Source organism: Peromyscus leucopus, chromosome 3, assembly GCF_004664715.2.
Source record: "Peromyscus leucopus breed LL Stock chromosome 3, UCI_PerLeu_2.1, whole genome shotgun sequence".
Lineage (NCBI taxonomy): Eukaryota > Metazoa > Chordata > Mammalia > Rodentia > Cricetidae > Peromyscus > Peromyscus leucopus.
Genome location: NC_051065.1, coordinates 30,660,691 through 30,687,385, shown reverse-complemented (window position 1 = coordinate 30,687,385; position 26,695 = coordinate 30,660,691). Strand labels below are relative to the sequence as shown.

General features: G+C 38.8%; 1 protein-coding gene across 2 annotated transcripts in view; it reads right to left on the bottom strand.

Moving 5' to 3' along the window:
• Sema3d (semaphorin 3D) overlaps positions 1-26,695 on the bottom strand; it is a 192,617-nt gene that overhangs the window by 59,438 nt on the left and 106,484 nt on the right. For both annotated transcript variants that reach the window (XM_028862073.2, XM_037203546.1), the window contains exons 4-7: positions 24,777-24,839; positions 15,032-15,151; positions 8,552-8,645; positions 5,950-6,078 (exon numbers count right to left, since the gene is read on the bottom strand). In XM_028862073.2, the coding sequence (XP_028717906.1) occupies positions 5,950-6,078; positions 8,552-8,645; positions 15,032-15,151; positions 24,777-24,839 (406 nt within the window). The remainder of the gene's footprint in view (positions 1-5,949; positions 6,079-8,551; positions 8,646-15,031; positions 15,152-24,776; positions 24,840-26,695) is intronic.

Sequence of the window (26,695 nt, the reverse complement as noted above, 5' to 3'; positions counted from 1 at the left end):
AAAATTCAGCCTACGGAACACAGCACTTTTCTTTCTCCTACAAGCCTCTCTCCAGAGGGTTGATCACACCTCCCCCAGTACTTAATTGACAGTGATTTTCTAATTGCCTTTTATTTCTTCTTATGTCTTCTTCTAGTCATTTTAACTTCTCCTTCCATGTGGGAGAATTTACAGACAACAGAGAGTCTCAACAGAAACTTTAAATTAAAATCCCCTCTAATATGGTAAAAATGAAAATTTAAAACAAAAGTTCCCAGCTACTCCAGAAAGAAAACAAAACCACATGCATCCAAGGTTCATTACTCCTTTTTGTTTTCCAAGTGGTGACATTCTTTAGTTCCACCCTGAGATTCGAACAGAAATTCAACACTGTTTGAGCAACTACGCTGACTTCCCGGTGTCCCTGTCTCTGTGTTTAAAGATTGTGATGTATTTAAAGGTTGTGTTGACGGGGAATGGGATCAGCTTGAACTTCATCTAGAACTGCCCAAAGGGTTTCAGTTTTGTTGTTCTGTATTCTGGTAACTCATTTAAGAGGGACCCTTCATATCTCAAGGAAGACCTCAGCACTGAGGAGTCACGCTTCTTGAGTCATGAAAGAGTGTTGCAGGCACTCCTAAGGAGAGTCTTAACAGATGAGGGGTTAGCTGTTCTCACTCTGGCTGCTGCCAAGTGGGGCACGGGGCACAACATGTGTGCATGTAAGGATTTTAAACTCCCTAAGTGGTCCAGCAGCTAAAACCTACTGAAAAACAATTTCATGATCATCATGTTAAAATAATTGTTCAATATATATATATATATATATATATATATATATATATATGAAATTAAATAATGAATTATTACATTTCCTTTTTGTATTTTACTTAATATAAATGTTGTATCGGGTTTAAAAGAATTTAGCTTACCACATGCATATAAAAAAGTGAGCATTTGAACTGAAAATAGAGGCAAGAAGAGAAAGCAGAGCTTGACGCAGGATCTTCAATGTAGCTCCCAAGATGGAGATGACGCACTGATGTCATGACATGTACAGAGTAGAAGCCACATTCAGCACTGAACTACTTGATAATTGATTACCCATCATTCCTTACAAGCCAACAGTACTCTTGTGAACCACAATAGCAAGTTTCACATCCACATGCAATGCAAATAATAAAGAAAATTCACAAATACATTGCTGTATGTAATTGTAGGATAGTGTACATATATTAATAAGCAACAATAATTTAAACCAGTCATATCTAAAGACATTTCTGTGCTGATGGGAATTTTTTATATTTGTACTCTTCAAAATGATGTTGTTCTCCAGATGAGATGACCACTGAACTGCTGACGTATGGTTAGAAAAAAATAAGAAAGCAAATGCATTAGTGGTAGGCATTGAACCTAGGCTCTGTGGGTGGCGGATCTACACTCCCGAGGTACATACCCAGCTCTGGTTGATTTTTATTAATGCTATTTGAAATTTAAATCTCTATTAGTGGCTAGTGTTTATCATACTGGATGTCTGAATCTTGAACAGAACAGCCCATGTCTCTAGGCATTCTGTGCCAGATCCAGAGTTAATTCAGAAATTGCTTTTATTCCTACAACTACTACAAAAAGGCAGTCAATGTTCCAATTTTGAGCAAGCTAGAAGACCTGAATGTATCCCTCTACTAACTGCATCTCAATTTGTGAAGTATGACGTTAAAAAAAAAAGTAGTTTATAAGTTAACATTCATTCCCATCAATTAAAACAGTTTATCTGTGTTCTGGTCTTTACATTCCTAACTCAGCCATGAATCCCTCTAGCTTTTGTCTTCGGGCCATGTTCTGAATGTGTGTACAAAATGGCCATTTCTCATGACAGAGGATAGAAATGCTCCCTCACAAAGCCAATATTTTGCCTTCATCCATCAGTTCTCTCCTCATTATTAGGAATGCTACACAGTTTCTATAATTTCTTCCTTTGCTCTGACCTGATTTCCATGGACCAAGGAAGTCCTGACTGGGTCTCTGGAAGCAGTGGGTTCCTTGAACTCTGCTTTCCTTCACTCAGCAAATGTCTGACCTGTTGCTCACACTTACACAGTTCTGCCCAGACTGCGGTGGTCTCTCCCACTGCTGATCTAAACACATTTTCTCTGTCAGTCTTAGCTGTTGCTGCTAGACCCACATCCTTGGTTTGCTTTAGCCCTACACGGAACATAGACATGGGCTAGAATATGAAGACACTATAAGTGCATGGGCTCTTGCTTGTGCAGCCAATCCGGTGTCACATACACTAGAAACAGTTTATCCTTCAGAGCCAGTCAGATATATTTCAGTTTCAATCTTACGTGAACCTTCTAGTTAAATATCCAAGTATCTGAAAGTCACAAGCAAATAGTAATTTTCTCAAGATTGACTCATTAAACAAAATTACACTGTAAAAGTGTCCACGATAATGCCTAACATGTATGTTATCTAAAAAATGAAAAGGAAGAGATGAAAGTGAAGGAAATTAGTAAACAATTAAATGGGGGCAATAAAATCTCTATGTGGCAATGAGGCTTACAGGAGGACAGTGGCCCTGGAAAGAGCAAGGTCAACAGCAGGCTTGAAGGAAGAGGAGGTGCTCACTGACAGATTAGATAAAGGACTGAAGGGGAGGAAGGGATCAAAGATAAGTACAAGGTAAATAGGTGGAGGAAGCTCAGAAAATTGAGAGAGATAACACCAGGAATCTGGCACTGAGGGACAGTTGAGATGAAAAACAATATATTAAAAAATTACTTGCAGATTTTTAGATAAAGCGAAAGGTCATTAAAAGACCAAAACCCAGAGCAAGCATGATGGTTAATCTGGATTGTCATCTTGATGGGATAAATAAATAATCATATCCTCCTAACTATCGCTACCTTTGTTTCTATCCCCTCTCATTTGTATTCATTCTCTTTTTTAAAATTTTATTTTATTTTACAATATAGTTTAGTTCTACATATCAGCCACAGATTCCCTTGTTCTCCCCCTTGCCGCCCCCTCCCCTTCCTCCCAGCCCATCCCCCATTCTCACCTCCTCCAGGGCAAAGCCTCCCCTGAGGATTGAGATCAACCTGGTAGACTCAGTCCAGGCAGGTCCAGTCCCCTCCTCCCAGGCTGAGCCTAGTGAACCTGCATAAGCCCCAGGTTTCAAACAGCCAACTCATGCAATGAGCACAGGACCCAGTCCCACTGCCTGGATGTCTCCCAAACAGATCAAGCCAATCAATTATCTCACCTATTCAGAGGGTCTGATCCAGTTGGGGGTCCCTCAGCCATTGGTTCATAGTTCATGTGTTTCCATTCTTTTGGCTATTTGTCCCTGTGCTTTATCCAACCTTCGTTTCAACAATTCTCGCTCATATAGACCCTCCTCTTTCTCGCTAATTGGACCCCCGGAGCTCCACCCGGGGCCTAGCGTGGATCTCTGCACCCAGTTCCCTCAGTCATTGGATGGGGTTTCTAGCATGACAATTAGGGTGTTTGGCCATCCTATCACCAGAGTAGGTCAGTTTGCCTGTCTCTCGACCATTGCCAGTAGTCTATTGTGGGGGTGTCTTTGTGGATTTCTGTGGGCCTCTCTAGCACTTTGCTTCTTCCTATTCTCATGTGGTCTTCATTTACCATGGTCTCCTATTTCTTGTTCTCCCTCTCTGTTCTTGATCCAGCTGGGATCTCCCACTCCCCCAAGCTCTCTTTTCTGCCACCCTTGCCCTTCATTTACCCCACTCATGTCCAGGCTGTTCATGTAGATCTCATCCATTTCTCCGTCATTGGGCAATCCCCGTGTCTTTCTTGGGGTCCTGTTTTCCAGGTAGCCTCCCTGGTGATGTGACTAGCATTCCAGTCATCCTTGTTCCACATCAATATGATGCTTTCTTAGAAAACTGGGAATCAATCTACCCCAAGATCCAGCTATACCACTCTTGGGCATATACCCAAGGAATGCTCAATCATACCATAAGGGCACTTGCTCAGCTATGTTCATATGGGACACCTATCAAATGGCCTGGCATTTTCCTAATAAACAACTTTCAAGCTCATATAAACCCTCAGCATTGTTTGTAATAGCCAGAACTTGGAAACAACCTAGATGCCCTTCAACTGAAGAATGGATAAATAAAATGTGGTACATATACACAATGGAATACTACTCAGCAGAGATAAACAATGACATCATGAGGTTTGCAGGCAAATGGATGGATCTAGAAAAAAATCATCCTGAGTGAGGTAACCCAGACTCAGAAAGACAAACATGGTATGTACTCACTCATAGGTGTATTCATTCTCTTAAAGGACTGTTCCTCCTATCCACACCATTGTCTTTTAGACACATGCACACTTTTCCTTATTAAAAAGTAAAATCATCAATAACTTTCCTTGAAAACATGAAAATGTTTTCAGCCTCCTTGTTCACTATGCTGACACTCCATGCTCAGCACACCTTCCTCGTCCCTGGGTTCAACCACCTTCCTCTGCCTGTCTAAGTCGGTGCATTGGGTGGAGTAGCACTCCATATGCAAAAGGCTTGGGAGTTGTTTATTAGGGAAATGCCAGGCCATTTGATAGGTGTCCCATTGTGTAATCCTATTCAAATAGTAATAACAATAATAGCATTCTAGGCAAATAAAAATTGCACAAATAGACTTCTTTATGGACATGTCATGATCAAGAATGACTAGATTATCTCCTAACAGACTCTCCATTTGAGGACATTTGCCATTCCTAAATAGAAAGATGCAATTTTATGCTTTATTTTAAAACCCCAAGAATATTTATCTAAGCAGGTGTCAAAGGGGCAATCTACGAAGTTGCTCTCAAATCAAGTAATTCCAAAACCCATTAACTTTTAGGAGATTTTTCTTTTTGGCCACTTTGGAAATCACTTTACTGTGTAAACAAACTGATTTACAGGTTTTGACCAAAGGAATGTTTTAAAAGTGTCTCTCCTTGTGTTTATATAGTCACTATTCAAAAGTCACTCAGAGATAGGAAGATAGCCCATAGGAAATCTCTGGCTTGGCCTGCTCTGCTAAACTCACTAATTTTGGTGAGAATAGTAAACATGACCTGATTGTTTAAATAAAATTGTGGGTTTTTTTCTCCCCAGCAAATGGAATAAAAGCAAGACAGTGGGTGAAATTATCTTGTATTAGTCCTTGAAGTAGCCACATACATTTTTTTGGGATTTTTTTCCAGCATTTAAAACCACAAATACCATATAATATTTAAAAAATAATAATTAGACAAACCAATATCATTATCAATATTTTAAAATCTTGGAGTGCTGTTTCTCTTTAAAATCAAACATAAATTTTAGCTGCAGAATTGAGCATTAAACTTATCTATGCTAGAACATGATAAGAAATGGAAAGTGCTAATTACTCAGATCTATACATAGTATATACAATTATTAAAACATATATAATTTTATGTGGAAATTAAAATACAACAAAGAAGTTAGTGTTGCTATCTATGTCCTTTCTATTGAGAAATAAGCTTGGTAATTCAAACACAGAATCCAGGTTGCCAGCATAAAGCCCAGCTCTGCTGCTGAGAGATTGTGAGACTGTGATCAACTCACTCAACTTTTCACATCTACACTTTACTCATCCTTAAAAATCAAGTGTTAAAGTGATAATGTCTCAAATGTCATTGTGAACCTTGAAAAATAACACATTTATTATAGCACAAGGAGTGCCAAGGATATAGGACACAGTAAATATAAGCTACACACACACACACACACACACACACACACACACACACTCTCTCTCTCTCTCTCTCTCTCTGGAGATTTGTCTAATTTGATACATTTCAAATGTATTTTTAAATGCTGAATGAAATTAGCTTTCCCCAAGTCCATCTGAGTGCATAATAATGAACTCCTTGCTTTTCCAAAAGCAAAATCAAAACAAACAGAAGAGAAACATCACTAACCATTGAGCCAGTAGTGTTCTGAAATGTCAGTTCTGATGTAATGGTGGTCCTGTGTCAGCCCAAGGGACCTTGTGAATGCAGTGTCTTTGCCAAGGAAATCAGAAGCTGTTCCAGAGTAGAGGTACTCATCTGCAAGGAGCAAAGCAAATGGGACTGCTGAGATGATGGAAGTATCGGTCCGGTCCACACGACACCCAGTGTGAGCACTTAACACCAGAGCATGTGCATCACATAGTTCTCAGATTTTGAAGAATTAGCTTAGGTGGAGAAGTAACTCAGTTAACTGATAAGCAGAGCCTAGAAAACTGAATCTTCACAAAGGCTGAGAGCTTCTGATTTAACAGAGGTGGCACGAACTGACTCCTCTTTGGATATACTCTTTAACATTTATCTACAATAAGCAGAGAAACATCATAACTAGGAGTTTGATTTTGTAGCAACTCTCACAATGTTAGAGATTCAATGTCCAAATGAGAACAGATGCCCTAATTATTATTTACTTCACTGATGCAACCTCAGGGACCACAGTTTTTCTTTGTCCAGCCCCTGCTGAAAGGGAGTTTTCAACGATGAGGTCATTCCTTGTAATTATAACATGTTGCATTCCTTGAGATGACCATGTCTCTAAAGCTCCGATAAACAAAGGGAAAATTGTGCTCTTGCTGCATCCTAAACTCCGGATTCTATGTTAAATGAAATGTATGTTTCATCAAGGAGAGAAGCAGGGATAATAGAGAGGAGAGGAAGAGAGGGCAGAGGAGAAAGGAGAGAGTGGGAGGTGGAATCGGGGAGAAGCTGCAGAAGGTGAGGAGGAGCAGAGAGAGGAAGCACAGAAACAGGGGTGGAAGAAGAAAGAGCAGGAACCAAGAGAAAGAGATAAGGAGGGGCAAGTGTGAGTGGGTTCAGGGATCAATGTCCTCTGTTTGCACTGCTTGTCAGAGCACTGGGGAGCAGGCAGGAAGGAGGCTCTCCCTGTAGCATGATATGTTGTGCTTTTGAGAGCTCAGACTCGGCTATTTCAAGAGACTTTGACAAGAAGCTTCTTTGGGTTACACCCAAAAACATACAGTAAAAATGGCTAATCTGCATAGGTCTTTTCAGTTTCTCACATAACTGTATAATGGACAAAAACAAGATCATCACTGAAATGTAACTTGTTTTTGGAAGCATAGTCTTCAAATTCTCTCTGAATGTGAAATGGTGGAGAGACTTTCTAAGTCCCCTGCTGCTATGTATAATAGCAATTCATTGGCCCTCTTGGAATGATTCAGCCTCAATGTCAGTGGCTAGTGATAGTGACTACAGGAAACAAAACTCAAGTGAAACCCAGTGACACAAGGTTGGGGCAGGTAGCATGCCATCTCCACCATTGAAAGACACTTCTCATGCATACCAGATAAATGCCAATTTTTTGTTGTGAATTAAAAATTTTAAGACATAGAGGAACAAACGATAATGTCAATGAAAAGCTTATGAGGAACCTAAGAGAAAAGGAAGCAATGTATCATTTGAAATATATTATACTGCAAGCATGTCAGTATTTTGTCAGACAAAGTGTGATTTAGCCATAATTTTGATATGAATATCCACATTTCAAAACTGTCATGTTTATTTTTAGAGTTATGCAGGGATTCCTAAGAGGGGTCATCCACATCCACAATGTGGTTTTTTTTTTTTTTGTTGTTGTTGTTGTTGTTTTGTTTTTTTTTTTTTTGTTTTTGTTTTTTATTAAGGATGCATCAATACTGCTTAACAGACGAAAATCATCTATGGCATCTACTGAGAAGAAATGAACATGGGTTGTATAATTTCAAAACAGACACTCACTTCAAAGCAAAATTCCTAATTCCCACCATGTGGAAATTAAAATGTCATGGTACATCACTCTTACCATCCACTCAAACATTTGATAGATGAGTTAAATAAGAAGAGACTAGAATCATGAACCATCCAGAGAAAGGATTATTTATAATGTTTAAGATTCAGGGATCCTGCTGATGGTCTTCAGAGCACAAATTAGACAATACAGCACTATCTTCTTTCAACCAGGCAGTCTTTTCTATGAGAATTTAAGATACAGGCAAATACAAAGCCAATAAAAAGGGCTACACGTGTGAGCAAACAAAAGATAAAAAAGAAAGAAAGCAAGAAAAAGACAAACCCATCACATTTCCATTAATGGAAATATGGGAGAAAAGATGCTTAGACATTATATAACTGTATTTTATACCTTTATTCATTGTTTATTCATTTACCTACTTAAGAATTGCTATATGAGACACCCTTCCTGAGTAAAGAAAGGTTAAAGCTGAGTATTAGAAAAATACCAGGTGAGTAAAAGTTTTTTTGAACAAAGAAGTATGATATTTGCATTAGCGAGAGTTCAGTCAGACGTTTGTTTAGAAAGCCTCTGTGCAGACATGAAGGAATGCTGCCTCCGCCTTCACTTCATGGATGATGATGCTCATACAGAGACTGGCACCAACATGTGGGGAAGGGCTAATCCAAAATTATCTTCAGTTCAGTCAGAAAATGTGTGTTAGTCTACACAGGCCTTTTCAGAAAGTCACTCAGACAGAAGACTTGTTTGCACTGATCTTACCTGTCATTACTGAAGCAAAAGGCTGCTGGGGATCAAAGGGACATTTCAGTCTGCCAGACTCCAAGCTGTGCATGTCTAGTTTAAATATGAGTTCCTGTGGTAAGAAACACAATGACGTTTTTTAAATGTATCACAGTCAGCAAGAACAGAGCAGATAAGAATTGGTTCCCATTCATTAACTCGACAAAAATGAACTGAGCACACAGCGCATGCATCATCCTGCTGGGACTTAACCCTTTAGGCACCATTGCATCTTGCAAGACTCCACACTGAGGTCCTTCCTGCAAAGAGGTTCCACAAGTGTTCAACTTGAAGTAACACTTTACTCAAAATGCATTTTTTTTTTTGAGACAGGGTTTCTCTGTGTAGCTTTGCACCTTTCCTCGGACTCACTTGGTAGCCCAGGCTGGCCTCGAACTCACAGAGATCCTCCTGACTCTGCCTCCCGAGTGCTGGGATTAAAGGCGTGCGCCATCACCGCCCGGCCTCAAAATGCATTTTGTCTCGATCACTGCCAGTAAAAATACAACATGAAATACCAGTATTTTCGAAAATTACCTTTTTTTCTTGTGTACATTGTGTATGTGTGTGTCTATTTTAGCATGTGTGTGCACATATTCATGCAGGTGCTTGCACACTTGTGTGATCATAAATATCGAGGTCAGACATTATGTCAGGTGACTTCCTTAGTTGTGTTCTACCTTATTTTTTGGGAACAGGGTTTCACATTGAACTCCAGCTCACAAATTTGGCTGGCGTGTCTGGCCAGCAAGCTCAGGGACCACATGTCTCCATATTGTCAGTGCTGAGGTTACAGACGTGTACGAGTGCAGCATTTGTGCATCAAGCAGTTTGTAGGGACCTGAGTTTAGATCTTCACACAGGAAGCATGTTACCCGCTGAGTCACACTCTTAGCACAAATTTAATAAGTTACTTAGGCTAATAAAACCGGAACTTCTCCTACTATTTAACACCCCCCCATCATGTGTGTGTGTGTGTGTGTGTGTGTGTGTGTGTGTGTGTGTGTGTGTGACTGTATGTTCCATTGAGCAACATGTGTGGAGGTCAGAGGATAACCTCAGAGGCTGGTCCTCATCTTCCACCTTGTTTGAGACAGAGTGTGGGCCATGAGCTTCTGAGTCTCCACTTCTGACCTCACAGCAGGAAGCACTGAGATTACAGAGCTTTGTGTGGGTGTCTGTGGGTCCTGGAGATCTGAACACCGCTCTTCACACTTGTACAGCGATAGTGTTTGCCCAATTAGTCACTTCCCAGCCTCCGAATTAACTTCTAAGAAATAAATTTGCTTTCTGGCATGATGGTTCACACCTGTGAGTCTGATACCTGGGAAGTAGAGGCAGGAAAATCAGGAGAGCTGGACCATTTTTTGATACACAAAGAATTTTGTAATACTCGGTGTCAAAAACAAAATAAAACAAAACCCCCAAAATGTTGTTATGTAATATTTGCATTTCAGCATTATAATTATTATTTGTGTGACTAAGCATTTTCTATTATACCAAATTATCTAAGACTGGTGACTTTTAAAAATGCTTAATGACATACAAGTGTCTTCAAATAGGCGGTTCCTTTTCAGGGATGTTGACACATGTGGGGAAAAAATCCTCTTGTAATATTTTCACTATTATGAAAACACTGCGCATGAAAGACACATAGTTATTTTGGCAGAAGCATCTACTTTTATAATAGTGGCCACAGACAGAATGACATTGGCAGACGTTTGATATTCAGAGGAAAATCATCTTATGTAGAACTTTCCAAGAAAAATATGCATGCATAATGAACACAGCCCCATGATCCCCAGTGTCTCGTAACAATGACCACAGCATCTTCCAGCAGCTAGGGAGATGACGCAGCCAGTGTCGTCCAGGAGAAACCCACACTGCAAGCATTCTGCACAGCACATCCTGTTACAGCAGGTCACTCTTACATCAAGAAAGAAGCACACACTGCTATTATATAGAAAGCAGGCCATGAAGCAGAAGGGACAGAGGACACCAGGTTAATTCCTGAGTTATGTTGTCATCATTTTTTGAGATCTTTTCCTCTTCTTTTGAACAACACTAATAGTAACTACTGTCTCACTAAAAAGTAGTAACAGCAATTTAAATGAGGCTGGTTAGAAACTGTTATTCCAGTTAAATTAAAAAGACATGTTTAATGCAAATAATGACACCTAATAGTTGAAAGGGGTATGAATAAAGATATAGGCACTTGCTCACACCGTCTACTGAATTATCACCCCAAATCTTCAGTGTAACTACATTAACAATAAGTCCAGCTTTGCATGTGGAACTGTCAGGGCAGAAGGGCTGTGGACTTGGCTCAGTGTCGTACAGCTATGGCTAGGAACTTATACAGTCTCAGAATTTCAAACTCACGGATTTAAACATTTGTGGATATATAGTCTCAATGTGTTCGTGTGACATGATCAGACCCAACAGCCTTTACTTGAGGTCACCTAAGGAAGAATTATAGTGGACCTTAGACACAGAAAAAAGCTCCAATAAGAATGCACTTATGCTTCCCAACTGTGACTGGGGAGTGACTGGGGTGGGGGAGAGGGGGGGGGGCTGTAGATAGTGGCCATCCCAAATGTCTACTAATCATTAAAAGCACACTCTTTTCCACTGGCTAAACAGACTTGCTGACTCTAAGGCATCAAATGGGACATTGGAAAGGGAAATCGAACTCTGATCATCTAGGAGAATGCCATAGTACTAGATAAACTGACTGTTGCACAGACCTTTGTTTTTAAATGCAACACGATTAAATTTTAAAGAGCAGCTCCAGTCTTTGTATTTGTGGGAGCTGAGGACAAGAACTTTCCTGACATCTCTTGGAGAAGGACACAACAAGAGAGCAAGTCTTTCCAAATTAGCTCCAGGGAAAGAAAATGAAACTAACTGATGGTTTAATGCTTTTCCCAAGACAACATGGTTTGCACGAGACTCTAAGTTTCTAAATGGCCATGTTGTAGGATATGCTTTGCATAATCCCTTTAGTTTAGTTACCAAAATGCACCTCTTGGACTGCACATATAGAAATATTGTTAGATGCTGGAAAATGACTCTGCAGTTAAGATGGCTCAATGTCACAAGTGTTGCAAAGCCTGACAAGAGTCCCCAGGACCCACATAATGGAAAGACAGAGCCCTTTCCTCTAAAGTTGATCTTTGCCCTCTACACATGCTCCAAAGCATGTAAATGGCCTGCACACACGTGCACACACATACACACACACACACACACACACACACTCTCTCTGAAATGTAATAAAACATTAAGAAAAAAAACACTGTTAGGGAAGTAAACAGATAAGAGGCTCACAGGAAAAGACTAATTAATTACCCTATAAAACACACTGACTATCAGCACACACCCCATTTGAAGATGAGCTGCTTAGCCCTTGAGGGGCAAGCCCTACTTTTAATTCTTTTTCTTTCTTTCTTTTGTGTTTTTAACTTGAAGCTGGTCTCATCTGGCCCAGGCTGACCTTGAGCTGCAGATGCAATCCTGACCATCTTTGATGCTCTCTGACCTTCCCACCTCTACCTCCCAACTACTGGAATTAGAGGTGCGCACCACCTTGCTCGGCAAATGCAGTTAATAGATAGTCATGAAAACATTCTCAATGTTATAGACCATCAATATAATTTTATGTACTATATATTATGATATACTTATAGAGATACATGCTATTTTATAAATTGCATATATGCATATATAAAATTTATATAAAAATAAGAATAATATCATTTTTTTTTAAGAAAAGCCCTGACATGACAATATGAGACAAGGAACCTCCAAAGATACCTTTGAGTTCATTTTCTGTTAGCCTTCTACTGCCGGGCATGGAATGTACCCTTAAGAGTAGTTTGTTTTCCCAATGAGACTCCCTTGGAGTAAACTAAATTTTCATTTGCAAGTGGTTATTCAATTGGAGATAGCTTCTGGGTTAGGGATGGAGGCAAGTGTCCACTTCCCCTTTTAGCTCCAGGACTTTAGCTGATGCAGATCCGTGAGCTGCCCCAGTCTCTGTGAGAACATATGCGTGGGGATCATGTTGTCAATAACTGTTTTATTTGATACTTAAAATAACTCTATATGTGCCGGGCGGTGGTGGCGCACACCTTTAATCCCAGCACTCGGGAGGCAGAGGCAGGTGGATCTTTGTGAGTTCGAGGCCAGCCTGGGCTACCAAGTGAGTTCCAGGAAAGGCTCAAAGCTACACAGAGAAACCCTGTCTCGAAAAAACCAAAAAAAAAAAAACCAAAAAAAAAAACAAACAAAAAAAAACAACTCTATATGTATTTGCTCTTCTTGTTATCACGTTACTGAATAAAAACAAGCTTAGAAAGTTTATATTATGTGCACAAAGTCATGGAGCTGGTAAAGAGTCAAATTTGACTCTGGAAACTACTTGTTGAAGCTGTTGACAGTTGCCTTGACTTCCCTTCTGAGTTAAGATCCAGTCACCCTCTTGGAGTGCCATAATTAAAAGCAATACGTGCAAGTATTAACTCACCACTTTCCCCACAAGCTCATCACTGTTATTATCCCACTAAATAGTGCCACCTTCCAATTCCCTGCCCACTCCCTGGGGGTCATGTTACGTTCCTTCTATATTCCTTTCATTGTGCCAAAAAATCTGACTGGCTGCCCCCAGTAGGTAGCTTCCTCCAACCCTTTGCGTATACTGTTCCCTCTTCTCCTTCTCTTTCCAAGTAAGTTTATCTATTTGAAATGGAAAGGATCTGTAATCTTCTAGAAATAAAATGTCTTGAAATTAATGAAACATAAAATTAGTGAGCGATAATGAAGCAGGTTGTCTGCTCTCCAGATCAGCTCAAAGTGCCAAGTCTCAGCATCCCTCTACTCTCATAATTCTCTTATTCTGAAAATTGGCAAATTGGACTGCCCAGCCCTTCCTGACAAGTCCCAAGCTAAGTAATTAGCTATATCTAAATTCCCTTTCAGGGAGCTTGACTTTAAGAGTTAGAGACACTGTTAGCTTCCCTGAGTAGCTTCAGAGTTCAGCCTTTAGCCTCAGGCCTAAATGCACACCCAAGCTGTGGGGTGCCCATGTAATTATCCCCTGTGCTACCGTTATATATTGTTCTTCCTCAAAGGCAGGCGGGAGAGCATTACACCAGCAAAAAAGAATGATGATGGATTCAGTTGCCAAATCTCTGAGTAGTTCCGAACTGAACCATCAGGGCTGCTTTCCTTTCAAGCAGTTGAGTCAAGGCTAGTTAGATGAGTCGGTTAGAGAGGAAAATCTGTCTGGCCACAGTTGCAGGTTTGATCTTGGCAAGCATCCATTAAATTAACATAAAAAAAAAACCCTTCATAAGCCCAGACTTGGCTCTCGAGCACAAAGACTGCACATATGTATGGTTATCCACAGGAAATACATGCATAAACATGAGGAAGGTGCCCACAGAGAAACAGTATAGAGTACGTGGCTGAAGCTCAGCTGGGGGTGCTGGCTTTGGGCAGACACTGCTTTGGTTCAGCTCACTGCTGGACTGTTTATGATAGACCAACAAGAAACCATGTTTACTAACATATATATTAGGGAACACAATGGCACTAACCATGTTTGTGAATTTCTAGAGCAGAAAAAAAATGCATGCAATGTTCATGACAATCTATGACACAGAGTACTTGAAAAAACTCATTTTAGTTAAAATTCTGAAATCTGCATGTTTCTCATTTGTTAGAAATGCTCAATGATATTTGAAACAAATTTATTTTAATTAATATATCCTTTATTTCCATCCCATTAGTTTAGTTCAGAAAACCCAATGATTTCAGTGTGAGTGAAAGTCTACATAGAGTCAAGAAAACTACTGACATTCTATTTACTTACAGTCCACTGTTGTTAATACATATTTCAGTTAACACATATATTAAGAACAAAATGAAATTATTTATAAGATGTAATTCCACTATAAGATCATATATGTAAAATGCATTTTCACAGCTTTGCAATTTATAAACATATATGTAAATATGTGTATACAAATATCATTAAAATGGAAAGTGCAGGTACATGTAGAGTCAATAAAACCGATTGCTTGTAATAGTTTATATTGTAAATTTTACTTCTCTCATTGAAGCAGGTTTAATAGAAAACACTTATTAGATGAGTAAAATGTATTAATGTATACTTTATAAAATGTTTAGAAGCTGGGCGGTGGTGGCGCACGCCTTTAATCCCAGCACTCGGGAGGCAGAGCCAGGCGGATCTCTATGAGTTTGAGGCCAGTCTGGGCTACCAAGTGAGTCCCAGGAAAGGCGCAAAGCTACACGGAGAAACCCTGTCTCGAAAAACCAAAAAAAAAATGTTTAGAAACATGAATTCTTATATATCTCATAAGTTATGTTTACTCAAATTTGTATAATCTGTGGGATAGGCATTATAGTAAATTATATTCTCTACTGTTTCATTACCTCCTTGTTGACTCCAAGATCAATATATCCACATAGTGGATGAAATGCTCCGGTTCCACACACATAAACGTGGGTCCTATTATAAGGTTGCAGTACTCGGATGAAATTTGCACATTCTGTCTATTGGGTATAAAAGTGAGAAACATTAGTATATGGTTAAAAGATAATCCTTCATTTTTCTTATTTTGAGAATGCATCAATTATCCACAAAAGGAAAATACAGATTTATTAAAAAGGTTTGAACACCTGACTTAAAAAATGAAAAGTACATATGGAGATGGTGGCTGAAGGAGTGATTTTTAAAACATCTTGAAATTATACATTTGCAGCTAATTAAAGTATCAAGACACAAAGCTCTATAGTTGTATTCAGTGAGACCCAAAGAATGGATATACTCAGACTGGAAATGACACAAATTATCACAGAGCATGGAATTTCTCTTACTCTGATATGAACACATAACCAAACTTCTGAAAGTCCTACCATCTGCAATACCAACTGTCCAAAGTCGACCAAGCACAACACTGGACAGATGTGTGCTTACTACATCTGCATTCCTACCATAGAATCCCCTTCATTTTAGACACTGGAAAGCCTTTCAAATTAGATTATTTCCTGCTGGTCCTTTCCTCAACTTTTCTCATGAACATTTTTATTCCAGCAAATGTCAAAGACTGACGTTCTTTTTTTGCACATGCTTATATCTAAAAATTGTTACATTGTCACTGTCTTTCAGATTATTTTCTACAATTGATTTACTAGTAAATAGCAAATCTCTGTTTTTTAGAACATTCATTCAGGTCATTATAGGTTATATGAAGTTTACCTACTGTGAGTGAACCTTTAACTCTACAAAATTGTTGAGAGCAATTTCTTTTTTCGTTAATTTGAGAGAGATAATCCAATAGTGTAGCCGAGGGCAGCTAAGAATTCAATAAGGCCCCCTTTAGGTTCAGAGCAGCCCCCAGCCTTAGACTGCCAAGTACTGGGATTAGAACTGTGGGACACCATGCCTAGATGGAAGCACTTGCTTAACTATGAATACATGATTCATGAGCCCGCAGACCCACAGAACTCTTTGCATCCACGCTAGACATTTCTCCTGTATACAAGGCAGGCAAATGTTCAATTAAAAAGTAGGAAACTGTGGAAAAAATTCAATTTCTCCATTCCTACCTGGCCAGGGACTCCTCACCAATAAAGTGTGGTCACTCTTGGGCAGTGGGAGATCCTAAATATAGAAGATGTTTCTAGAACACATATCTCATGACTCACAACTAATAGAGTGCTCCAAATGTAAAACAGGATTCATTCAAGATTACAGATGGCTTTGACCTTGCTCAACTGTGATCCTTCCTCCCAGAAAGGATAGTCTGTCCTGTTTTAGGCAAATGATTACCAAAATAGGCTGTGGGAGAGACAAGTAGATCCTTAAGGCTGCAACAATTTTCTGACTCTTAAACCCATCACCTGTCCCTATATAGGGTCACAACCAGCTTTTACTCCTGGAAGGCGCCTCAATTTCTGGGCAAGAGAGGCTGGCTTTTGTTTCGTGTGCTAATAAACACAGTCCCAGTGTTGAAGGTCAGACTCTCATGTGGTTCTGTCTCTATATTGCTGCCACAGACATCAACATCCCCCTGTAACTCCAGCTCCAGGTGGCCTGACACCCTCTTCTGGCTGCCATAGGCAACTGCACTCACATAGTGTACATAGGGAAAAGCAGGCGCTCACACACACACACAAATAAATCAATCATATTTACAAAAAGAAAAGGAGGGCAGTTGTGGTTTGTACCGACACACCAGTACTAGGATGACTGACTCGGAAGGATGGATTCAGAAGGAAAATAGACCAACGATTTTGAGCAGTGGAGACATAATAGTAATAGAAGAAAAGCCAGTGTGGAAAGTAGAAAACCATTTGTGATCACCACATAAATTTTAAGCATGGCGTCTGGTTAAGGAGGGAGGTTTATAGACCCCCAGCCTTTACTTGGCTTCCCCATATTCATCCTGTTACTTGGATCTTTTTTTTTTTTCTTTTTCTGCACCAGCAAGGGTACAGAGGCAGGAGATGAAAATTGTGTGGCTAGAATGAGGCTGAATTCACTCACTTTATCTACCCAGTGCTTCCTTTTACCACCTAGCCATAGAATTTAGATGAAATTTTGAAGGATCTTAAAGAAATACTTGCATAAATAAATAGGTCAACACCCCTTCCAGGTATAAACTATAAAATCAGGATGATATGGGTCTGTGAGGCAGCAGCACTATTTAAAAAGGCAAGTAGGGGCCAGCATGAAGTTTAAGATGTGTATGTGATATTTTACTGATCACAGAACAAAAGCCCTCAGAATCCTATCTAGACCATTCCCCATCATTCCCTTTTCTAGGAGTCATTTTAGAATTCACTTTCCAGTTAGGCTGACATGAAGTACAACATGGTATGCGGGAGTCCTGAATTAGCTGCTACAGGTCAGAAAATGCCATCCCTGAAGTGTTGGGGGAGGGTGTTGGCAGAGGGCAGCACCCTAAGGAACAGCATTGGTTGCCAAAGGGAAGGAGAGCTGTGATTCCATTATAAAAAGATAAGATCTCTGACTTTACATTTTGCCCAGAGCAGACATTTAAGGCAAACAACCCTTAATGAATGTACTTTACAATGGCCTTTTAATTCATGTCCTCATGTTTTTAAATCTCAGAGATAATATGCTGCTTTCTTTTTTATGCACAAAGTTTCAAAGTTTTGTTTAAGTGGCATGATCAATAATTAACTTGGTTTGATTCACTCAGTGACTTGCTCGGCTATTGATGGTGGCATAATTCTCTGGGGCATGAAGAAAGATAACTTTGAGAAACGGCCTTTTAAACTTTCCCTGAACCAGCTCACTTTCAGCCACTGCTCACAATGGCAGTTGTTGCATGTAAATGATGTAGTTTGAAAAAGCAATGGATTTTCCCGTTTTCTTCTTCTTCTTCTTCTTCTTCTTCTTCTTCTTCTTCTTCTTCTTCTTCTTCTTCTTCTTCTTCTTCTTCTTCTTCTTTTTCTTCTTCTTCTTCTTCTTCTTCTTTTCATCTAATTCCTTTTCACTCAAACCAACCTGCCCTTCCTAGAAAGTGTGTATGGTGGTGGTATGAACAAAATAAGCATCAAATTATTATTATTGTTATTATTATTATATTATCACTTTTATACTTATTTATTTTATCCATTTGTGTTTAATGCATGTGTGTGTGTGTGTGTGTGTGTGTGTGTGTGTGTGTGTGTGCATGGATATGAATGTGCATACCTGTGGCCACAGTACATGTACATTGGTCAGAGGACAGATCATTGGGTCTGTTCTCTCCTCTCATGTGGGTTTTGGGGGCTGAATTTAGGTCCTCCCTCCAGCTTGGTACAAAGCACTTTGACCATTGGACCAACTCACCAGTCCAATTGAAACTTCTTAATTCTCAAGTAATATTATAACTTTTAATGTTTTGCATCTTATATGCATACATATACATAAAAGTTAGATAAATAAAAGTTAAATTAATTTTTGCAAAAAAGTCTGCTGATGAAAATTTAAAATTCTGTTTTCTACTAGGGTAACTAAACCGATACTAACAAACCAGAGGGACTTAGAATCTTGACATTCAGATTGAATGCAGCACAGTTTAATGTGTAATTCTGACAACTCACAAATGCTAAGTTGAGTCATTTGTATGAGCAATCGGAAGACACTCATAATTGAGAAGTCCTTGATGTGTTTAGCTTTGTTTTGGCAATAATACCAGGAATTAACCCAAAGCTAAGAGGAACTTGCAAATGATACATAAATATTACATCACTGAGTATTTCTCCAGTTACTTAAGGTCTAGTTTTATCTTTGAATGCATTTTGTACAATATTGTGATAATACTTTTTGTTTGTTTTCCTCAAGTGATTTGTTACTGTGCTTTTTTTTTTTCTATTTGAGACTGGGATTTATGTATCTCAAGCTGGCCTTGAATATGCCATGTGGCTGAGGCTGGCCTTGAATCACAGAGTATCCTACTTTGGCTTCCCAGGTGTGGAGATTAAAACCATGGACAACCACACTGGTATTGTTCTGTTACTTTTTTGTGATAATTCCCCTGATGCATTTCTCAATGCAACCCAGCATGCAGAAAATGCTTAGGCCTTAAAATATTTAAGCAAATTCGTACCAAATAAATATATTAAAATCCAAACACACAGTTTTGTTAAAAACAAAATCTATCAGTGTAAATATATATTAAGAAAATAACCTGTTATAGTAAAATAGCAAAGGAAAACATTTTAAAAGGAAAAATGACAGAGACACCTATTTCAATATTTAAAATCTAGACGTCAAGATAACTGGTGATGTGGGTGGTTTGAATAGGTATGACCCCCCATAGACTCATGTGTTTGAATGTTTGGCCCATAGGAAGTGTCCAAGGTGTGACCTTGTTGGGAGTAGGTGTGGCCTTGTTGGAGGCAATGTGTCACTGTGGGGGCAGGCCTAGAAGTCTCATATATGTTCAAGCCATGTCCAGTGATACAGAGTGTCCTTCTGTTGTCTGCAGATCAAGATCTAGAACTCTCAACTTCTTCTTCAGCACCATGTCTTCCTGTATTCCGCCATGTTCTCATCATGGTGATAATGGGGTAAATCTCTGAAATTGTAAGTCAGCCCCAATTAAATGTTTTCCTTTGTAAAAGGAATAAAACCCTAAGATGGGTGAATATTTTTCTACTAATGAAACTTAGTGTAAAAATAACCTTTGTAACACATTTAAGCAGATGTCACATAAGCTCTTGTCAATAACACAAACATGCATACATGGCTATGGTTTATAAATCTATAAATAGTCAGTAAAATGGCAAACACTATAATACAAGGGACTGCAATGATCAGCAATTAAAAGAACTAATCTTACAATTATAAAAATACCTACCACTTGTAATTAAAGAATTTAAAGCTAAAACACAATATTTCTTGCTTTTGTTAGCAAAGCTAGATATACTTATTTTATACTTCCATGCTTGCACACTGTGTATTCACTGTATGCTGTATCCATCAGTAGCCAGGACACAGGAAAATACATCTTTTACCCATGGACTCCTCCTTAGAGTGTATCATCAGCTACTTGAAGGTCAGTTTCACTCTATGGACACAAGAAGTTTTACATCCTTAACTGGTAAAAGATTACTCAGTAGGTGACGATCTCCTCAATATTTATATGTGAGCATTCTCACATGCAGGATCATTTGTAACAGGAAATACTGAGAATATACCATGTTCTAATAATAGAACATCCATGAAACGATGTGCAAAGGAATGCAGAGCTGCTTTTGAAAATTTTATGACATGGGAAAGGCTATGGGACTCTGCAAAGTGGCAAAAAAAAAACCTCTTAGAAGAGACTATGTATGCAGTGAAATCCTGAAAATTAGTAAATAAATAAACTACAAGAATGTACATTGCAATGTCACCTGCTGCTAGTGACTACAAGAGAGAAGGATATACTCATTAGCGACCCTTCATTGTCTCACATAGAACTTATCAAACTGTTACAATAAACACATTTAGGTTTAGACTTTCTTCAATGGTAAAAATAGAAGAGTATATAAGCAGGAAGATGGTTTTTCTCTCTGTAATTTCTCACTATCAAGGCTGGCACATCTGTGGCTAACCTGACAGATATCCCAGGCTAATCTCATCTTTGCTTTCTTTTGCATATACTAAGCAACTTAATTTGAGTTGTATAGACAAAAACTACATCATTTCCTTTGTGTCTTTCTTTTAACCTCCTTCTTCAAAACAAAAACAAACCATGGCCCTTCCCTGACATCCTTCCCTTCCTTGGGTTAAACTGGATGATTGTTCAAGGGAGTATAATAGTTCCCACCCCTCCACCTTCTATTCCCTCCCCATCCCAATTAGTTAACTTTTGTTATAGTAAATAATTCACTACTTTGCAGTTATATAGTACCTTTTTGTAAATGAACAGTCTTTCCAAACACTTGTTAATCCTAAACATACTCTTTAGAAGTGGGTAAAAATTACTAGAAAGGAGGGAAAGAGAAGGTTGCGTAGAGGCAAGAAAAGAAGTCAATGAAACCACAGATTTGCCTGTTTTTCGTTGGTCAAAGCAATGCAATACTGTTCACAATGAGGATCAATGTTATGGTGATATTAAATAGAGAAATGAATTGAAAAAATAAACCTCATTGATCTATTATGTAGATTTTTATAGTGTTAGGAGCATAGAGGAACTGTCCAGACTTCTGGATTCAGTTTCTGCCTTCACACTGAGCATGTACCTGATATTGAATGAGCCATTTGTTTTTTCTGGGACTAGTCCTCTCATCAGGAAATGGGGATTAAATGAGATTATAGCTATAAGGCATGAAAAGTAGCTCTTTAAAAAAGGTAGCTGGCAGTTATTCTCAACAGCTCTAAAATAGAACACCATTTGAAAAGGATGCACTGAAAATAAGAAAACAACTCTTCTTGCCTTTGTGATACAACAACAAATTTTATAGACCTCTGTAAAAAAGGGAAAAGCTCCAAAATTTTGAATCCATGCTTAGCAGTAGACATGCATAAAAGTTACAAGTGATTACTAGCTCACAGATAGTGGACTCAAGGATGGCACCCCCAGAGGAGCTGAACAGGAGAAGCAGTGAAGTTACTGTGTACCTTAGTGAACAGACTGACGGGAGAACTCGCACAATGCAAACCCCACCTCCTGACATTGATAGTTCACCCTCCTCTGACTCATGGGAAAACGATGCCAGCTTATCCTAGTAAACCGAAGACAATTTTCTTTCCTTACTTCTTTATCAAGTGCGCAACATAGATGACTCACAAACCGTAAAATAACTCACAGTGGTTCTGCCATGTAGCTACTGCTTATTTGACAAATAATTTTGAAAACTGTTACAACCAAATTATTTTATGTTCACTAGTTCAATAAGGAATTTCTTTCTTCATCCATGGGCATCTGCTCAGTGTGGAGATATTGAACAGCCATTCATGGCATAGGAGGAAGAGGAATATATCCAGAAGAGTGTAATCCCTTTCTTTTCTAGTACCGTCAATGTAAAGGTATCTTCCATTGCACTTGATGCTAACATTTCCTGATGCACTTCTGTTAACTTAAATGTGCCTCAAAAAGATCACATTTGATGCTAACAGGATGTAAAATGAGGTATGACTGCCCACTTACTCTGTTTTGCTTGGACTATTGTGGTTTGGACACAATACAAAAAAGTGATCATGTGATTCAGACCTCTGTCCTGTATTGGAAAAAAAGGTCCTAGAAGACAGACTTACATTTTACCTATGTGTTATACACATATAGGTTCTATATTTTTGTTTTTATTGTTTGATTTATTTTTAATAGCCTGTGAGATTTAAGCTAGATGCTCACACATACTAGTCAAGTGCTCTGCCACTAAACTGGACTTCTAGCCCTTTTTTTTTATTTTGAGATAAGGTCTCACTAAATATCCCGGCTAGCCACCAGTTTCTAATACCCATGCTGCCAGGTTCCAAGTAGCTGTATTATAGGCAGCACCACCCTACTTGACTTATTTATGCTACTTAACTCTCCTTACTGGATAAATAAATGAATAACTGAGTGAGCCAGCTTGACTCATGTTCTTAGTCTTGTTAGTTTCTCAGTAAATCTGGTATCCTGTGTTATACTGCTGTACATTAATCATCTTTACTTTTTAATATAGTTTTGCTTTCACATAAAGGACACAATTTGTCATTATTAAAATGAAAAGAATGCACAGCTTAACCCTCAATATTATTGATGTTAGAGGATGCTGCAAAAAGAGCCATAAGATATTCACATTTTGGCCCAAGATTGGGACCTCTGTTCATCTTCAGTGAAGTTTAGGATATATAGACTTTGCTCAAAAAGAATGTTTCCTTCCATCAAAACAGTACAGGAAGTCAAGGCCAACACTGTGGTGATATTGTGTCCCCCAATATTTTGTGCACCTTAATAAACTTATCTGGGGCCAGAAAACAGAACAGCCACTAGATAGACATAGAGGCCAGAAAATGGTGGCACTCACATATTTAATCCTAGCATTCAGGAGGCAGAGATCCATCTGGATCTCTGTGAGTTCAAAGCCACACTGGAAACAGCCAGGCATGGTGACACATGCCTTTAATACCAGCAAGTGATGGCAGGACACAGAAAGGTATATAAGACGTGAAGACCAGGAACTAGAGCCTGGTTAAGCTTTTAGGCTTTTTTTTTTTTTTTTTTTTTTTGAGACAGGGTTTCTTTTTGTAGCTTTGCGACTTTCCTGGAACTCACTTTGTAGACCAGGCTGGCCTCGAACTCACAGAGATCCCCCTGCCTCTGCCTCCCGAGTGCTGGGATTAAAGGCGAGCGCCACCACCGCCCGGCAAGCTTTTAGGCTAATAGCAGCAGTCCAGCTGAGATCCATTTGGATGAGGCCACAGAGGCTTCCAGACTGAGGAAATGAGATCAGCTAAGGAACTGGTGAGGTGAAGTTAGCTGTGGCTGGTTCTGTTTCTCTGATCTTTCAGTGTTCACCCCAATACCTGGCTCCGGGTTTGCTTTTATTAATAAGGCCTTCTAACAGTTCGTGCAACACAACACAGAGTACCTATCCAGGTCCGAGCAAGTGCACGAGGAAGGAGGTGGTGGGAGGAGAACAGGGTTCAGTCGCTGCTGAAGACAAACTGACCAAGCAATGGGGACGCCTGCAGTACAAGCCACACACTGCCTAAGGAATCCAGGCAGAACCCAGCAAACACAGGCAGTTCAGTCTACCTGACTGAGGACTTGCAATGGGCTATGTGGCAGTTTAAACCTGAGTTTTCCATTTGCGGTTTCATTTTCAGAGAAGGATCACCTCATGCTGTCTCGAACTTGTGGCAATCCTTCTGTTGCAGACACCTGAGTGAAGGTATTATGAGTATGAGGCACCATACCCTCCTAGAATTTTCTATGATGACCACATGTTTATATTTTACGAGTCATTTTGTGCAATGACTAAATTTTGGAGTAAGTTGCCTGTAGTTCTTATGCCGGAGTCCCTCCCCTTCCATTCTCAGCTGTCCTTGCCATTTCTAAGTCACCACTCACAGAAAGCTCTATGTGTGCTGTGAGTTTAACCTCGGCTCAGAGAAAGGAAGTCCGCTGCACATTTATGATGCTAGGTCATGATTCTGTTGACATTTAAAAATAAATACACACAAGTGTAAAGGATAGATTCATAGAAATACAAATTTTCCTGGTGGTTTATATTTGATTATTTTGATTTGTTTCTAATCTAGTTTTCCTAGGGAAAATAATATTTAGAGTTATTATGTTAGAATATATTGTTCCTATATCTTTGGACTGTTATAAATATTAGTGTTGCTTTTTGTAAGGTAGAAATATTTTTATGTAAAGATTAATCTTTCTTTTTGTTATTTGTCTGAATTTTTCCAACAGGGTTTTATGTAGTGCAGATTACTATCAAACTCACTACATTACAAAGGCTACTCTTGAACTCCTAATTTTCCTGCTTCTACTTTCAAATGTTGGGGTTACAAGTGTAAAGTACCATTCCCTGTTTACCATAATAATCCATACAGAGAATGTTAGTATAGTAGTAAAAGTAGAATACTAATGTTATTATTCAATAAAAGTGAATAATAAAAATTTACTGCACTGTTAGTATCTGATTGGAGGAGGTAATTTTAAAGTTTCATACTTACATTGGCATCTTTTCCAGCTAATTTACATAGTTCCCCTCGTTCCTTAGCAGCAGGCCAATAAATCTGAAAGAACAGTTGAAGGTAAATTAGAATAGGCATATTCAAAACATCTAATTCTGATTAGAAAAGAAAATGTGTAACACTGAAGAATAAACATCTAACCAAGACTTGGAGTCAGACATAAATATTTTCCAAAACCCCTCTGAGAACTTTCTAAATGAAACTGTGAAGGGGCATCCATTTTATTAACTTCCTTGATTTGTATATCTATAGTAACAAGTTATCTTCTAAAGACTGTATGTTACTGTTGTGATGTCAACAGAACTTCAAGTTAGCATTTGTTGCAGTTATCAAGGTTTTTTTGTTTTGTTTTGTTTTCTGTTTTTCCAAGTGGAAGTTCTCTACAGAAATGTGTGGTGAGGTGGTAGAAGCAGCTCTCTGTCACTCGTGTGGGACTAGAGTCAATTTGTTCACCCCATTTAGCATGCATGGAGCTCAGATACATCTGTCAAAAAGCTAAATAGTTTAGAATTATAGCTTACTTAAATATCACAATATCCCTAAAAATAGATGTACTTCCTTTCTTCATTTTCATGTCAAAAGCTTAATCACATAGCAATTAAATAAAACTATAAAAGGCACAAATCTAGATCATGATATTCTGATCCAAATTTCCTATCACCAAATCTGAAAATCTTACCCATCGTGCATCAAAGGTAGTTTGGGCAAAGGGCTGAAGAGCTTTTGGCTGCAGAGCCCCACCCTCTTATTTTGGTTGGCAGCACTAATTTATGTTTCAGAAAATGTTTTTATGTATTTTTGTTTATCTGTTTCTTTTCTTTTTAAACGGTTTTGATTTGTGTCAGGATGGGTTTGCAAAGCAGGCCTGAGATAGTTGAGATAGTCCATTCTAATTTACAGAGCAGACAATCTCTGTTGGCTGTGGCTGAGATAGTTGAGGTAGTCCATTCTAATTTACAGAGTGGACAATCTCTGTTGGCTGTGGCTGAGATGGTTGAGGTAGTCCATTCTAATTTACAGAGCGGACAATCTCTGTTGGCTGTGGCAAAGATGGTTGAGGCAGTCCATTGTAATTTACAGAGCGGACAATCTCTGTTGGCTGTGGCAAGAAGAAACAAGGAGCATGCACTAAAGGTGGAGACGACACATGGCATTGTGTCCACACTCTTTTATTATGTTTCACACAGATATCTGCAGAAAAATGTTGTAGCAGCTGAAGGAAAACCTACTCTATGGTAGTATGATGAAGGACCTGGTGAAGCTTGAAGTATACAAAGTAGTTAGACGTCACCAGTGTTTTATGATATGATCACCACAGTGCAATCTGGAATATAATATCTCTGAGCCAAGAAAAACAGAAGATGGCACCCAATACCCTTTCTTAATAGACAAATACAATGAAGTAGTTGATATTTCAAGACAAAGAAAGTCTGCTGTATTTAGAGAATATTTCTGTAATCTACCAATCAGTGGTGTATGCAGAACAATGGGCAAACAAGCAAAGTGCTCAATGATGAACTCACTGTGACATAAGAGTCACATTGAGATCCAGGAAAGCCATTTATTCAGAAATGCTTTGAAGTTATGTCATTTTCCTTTTACATAATTTTAGGGAATAGCCAGCAACCAAGTATCAGCGAATGAAAGTCATAGAAATAAATATGGAAGGAACTTAGTAATTCATTATCAGGTGAAACATAGTCCCAAATTATACAATCACAATCTCTTCAGGATTAAGTAAAACAAGTAAAGTGAAATAGACACGGCAAATACAATAGTTATCCAAGCTATTGGCATGCCACTACATGCTATAATCTCAGCAGCAGTGAGGTCCATGTAAGAGGGTAGTGAGTTTGATACCATCCTGGTAAGACACTGTTTCTAAACATCAATGAAAG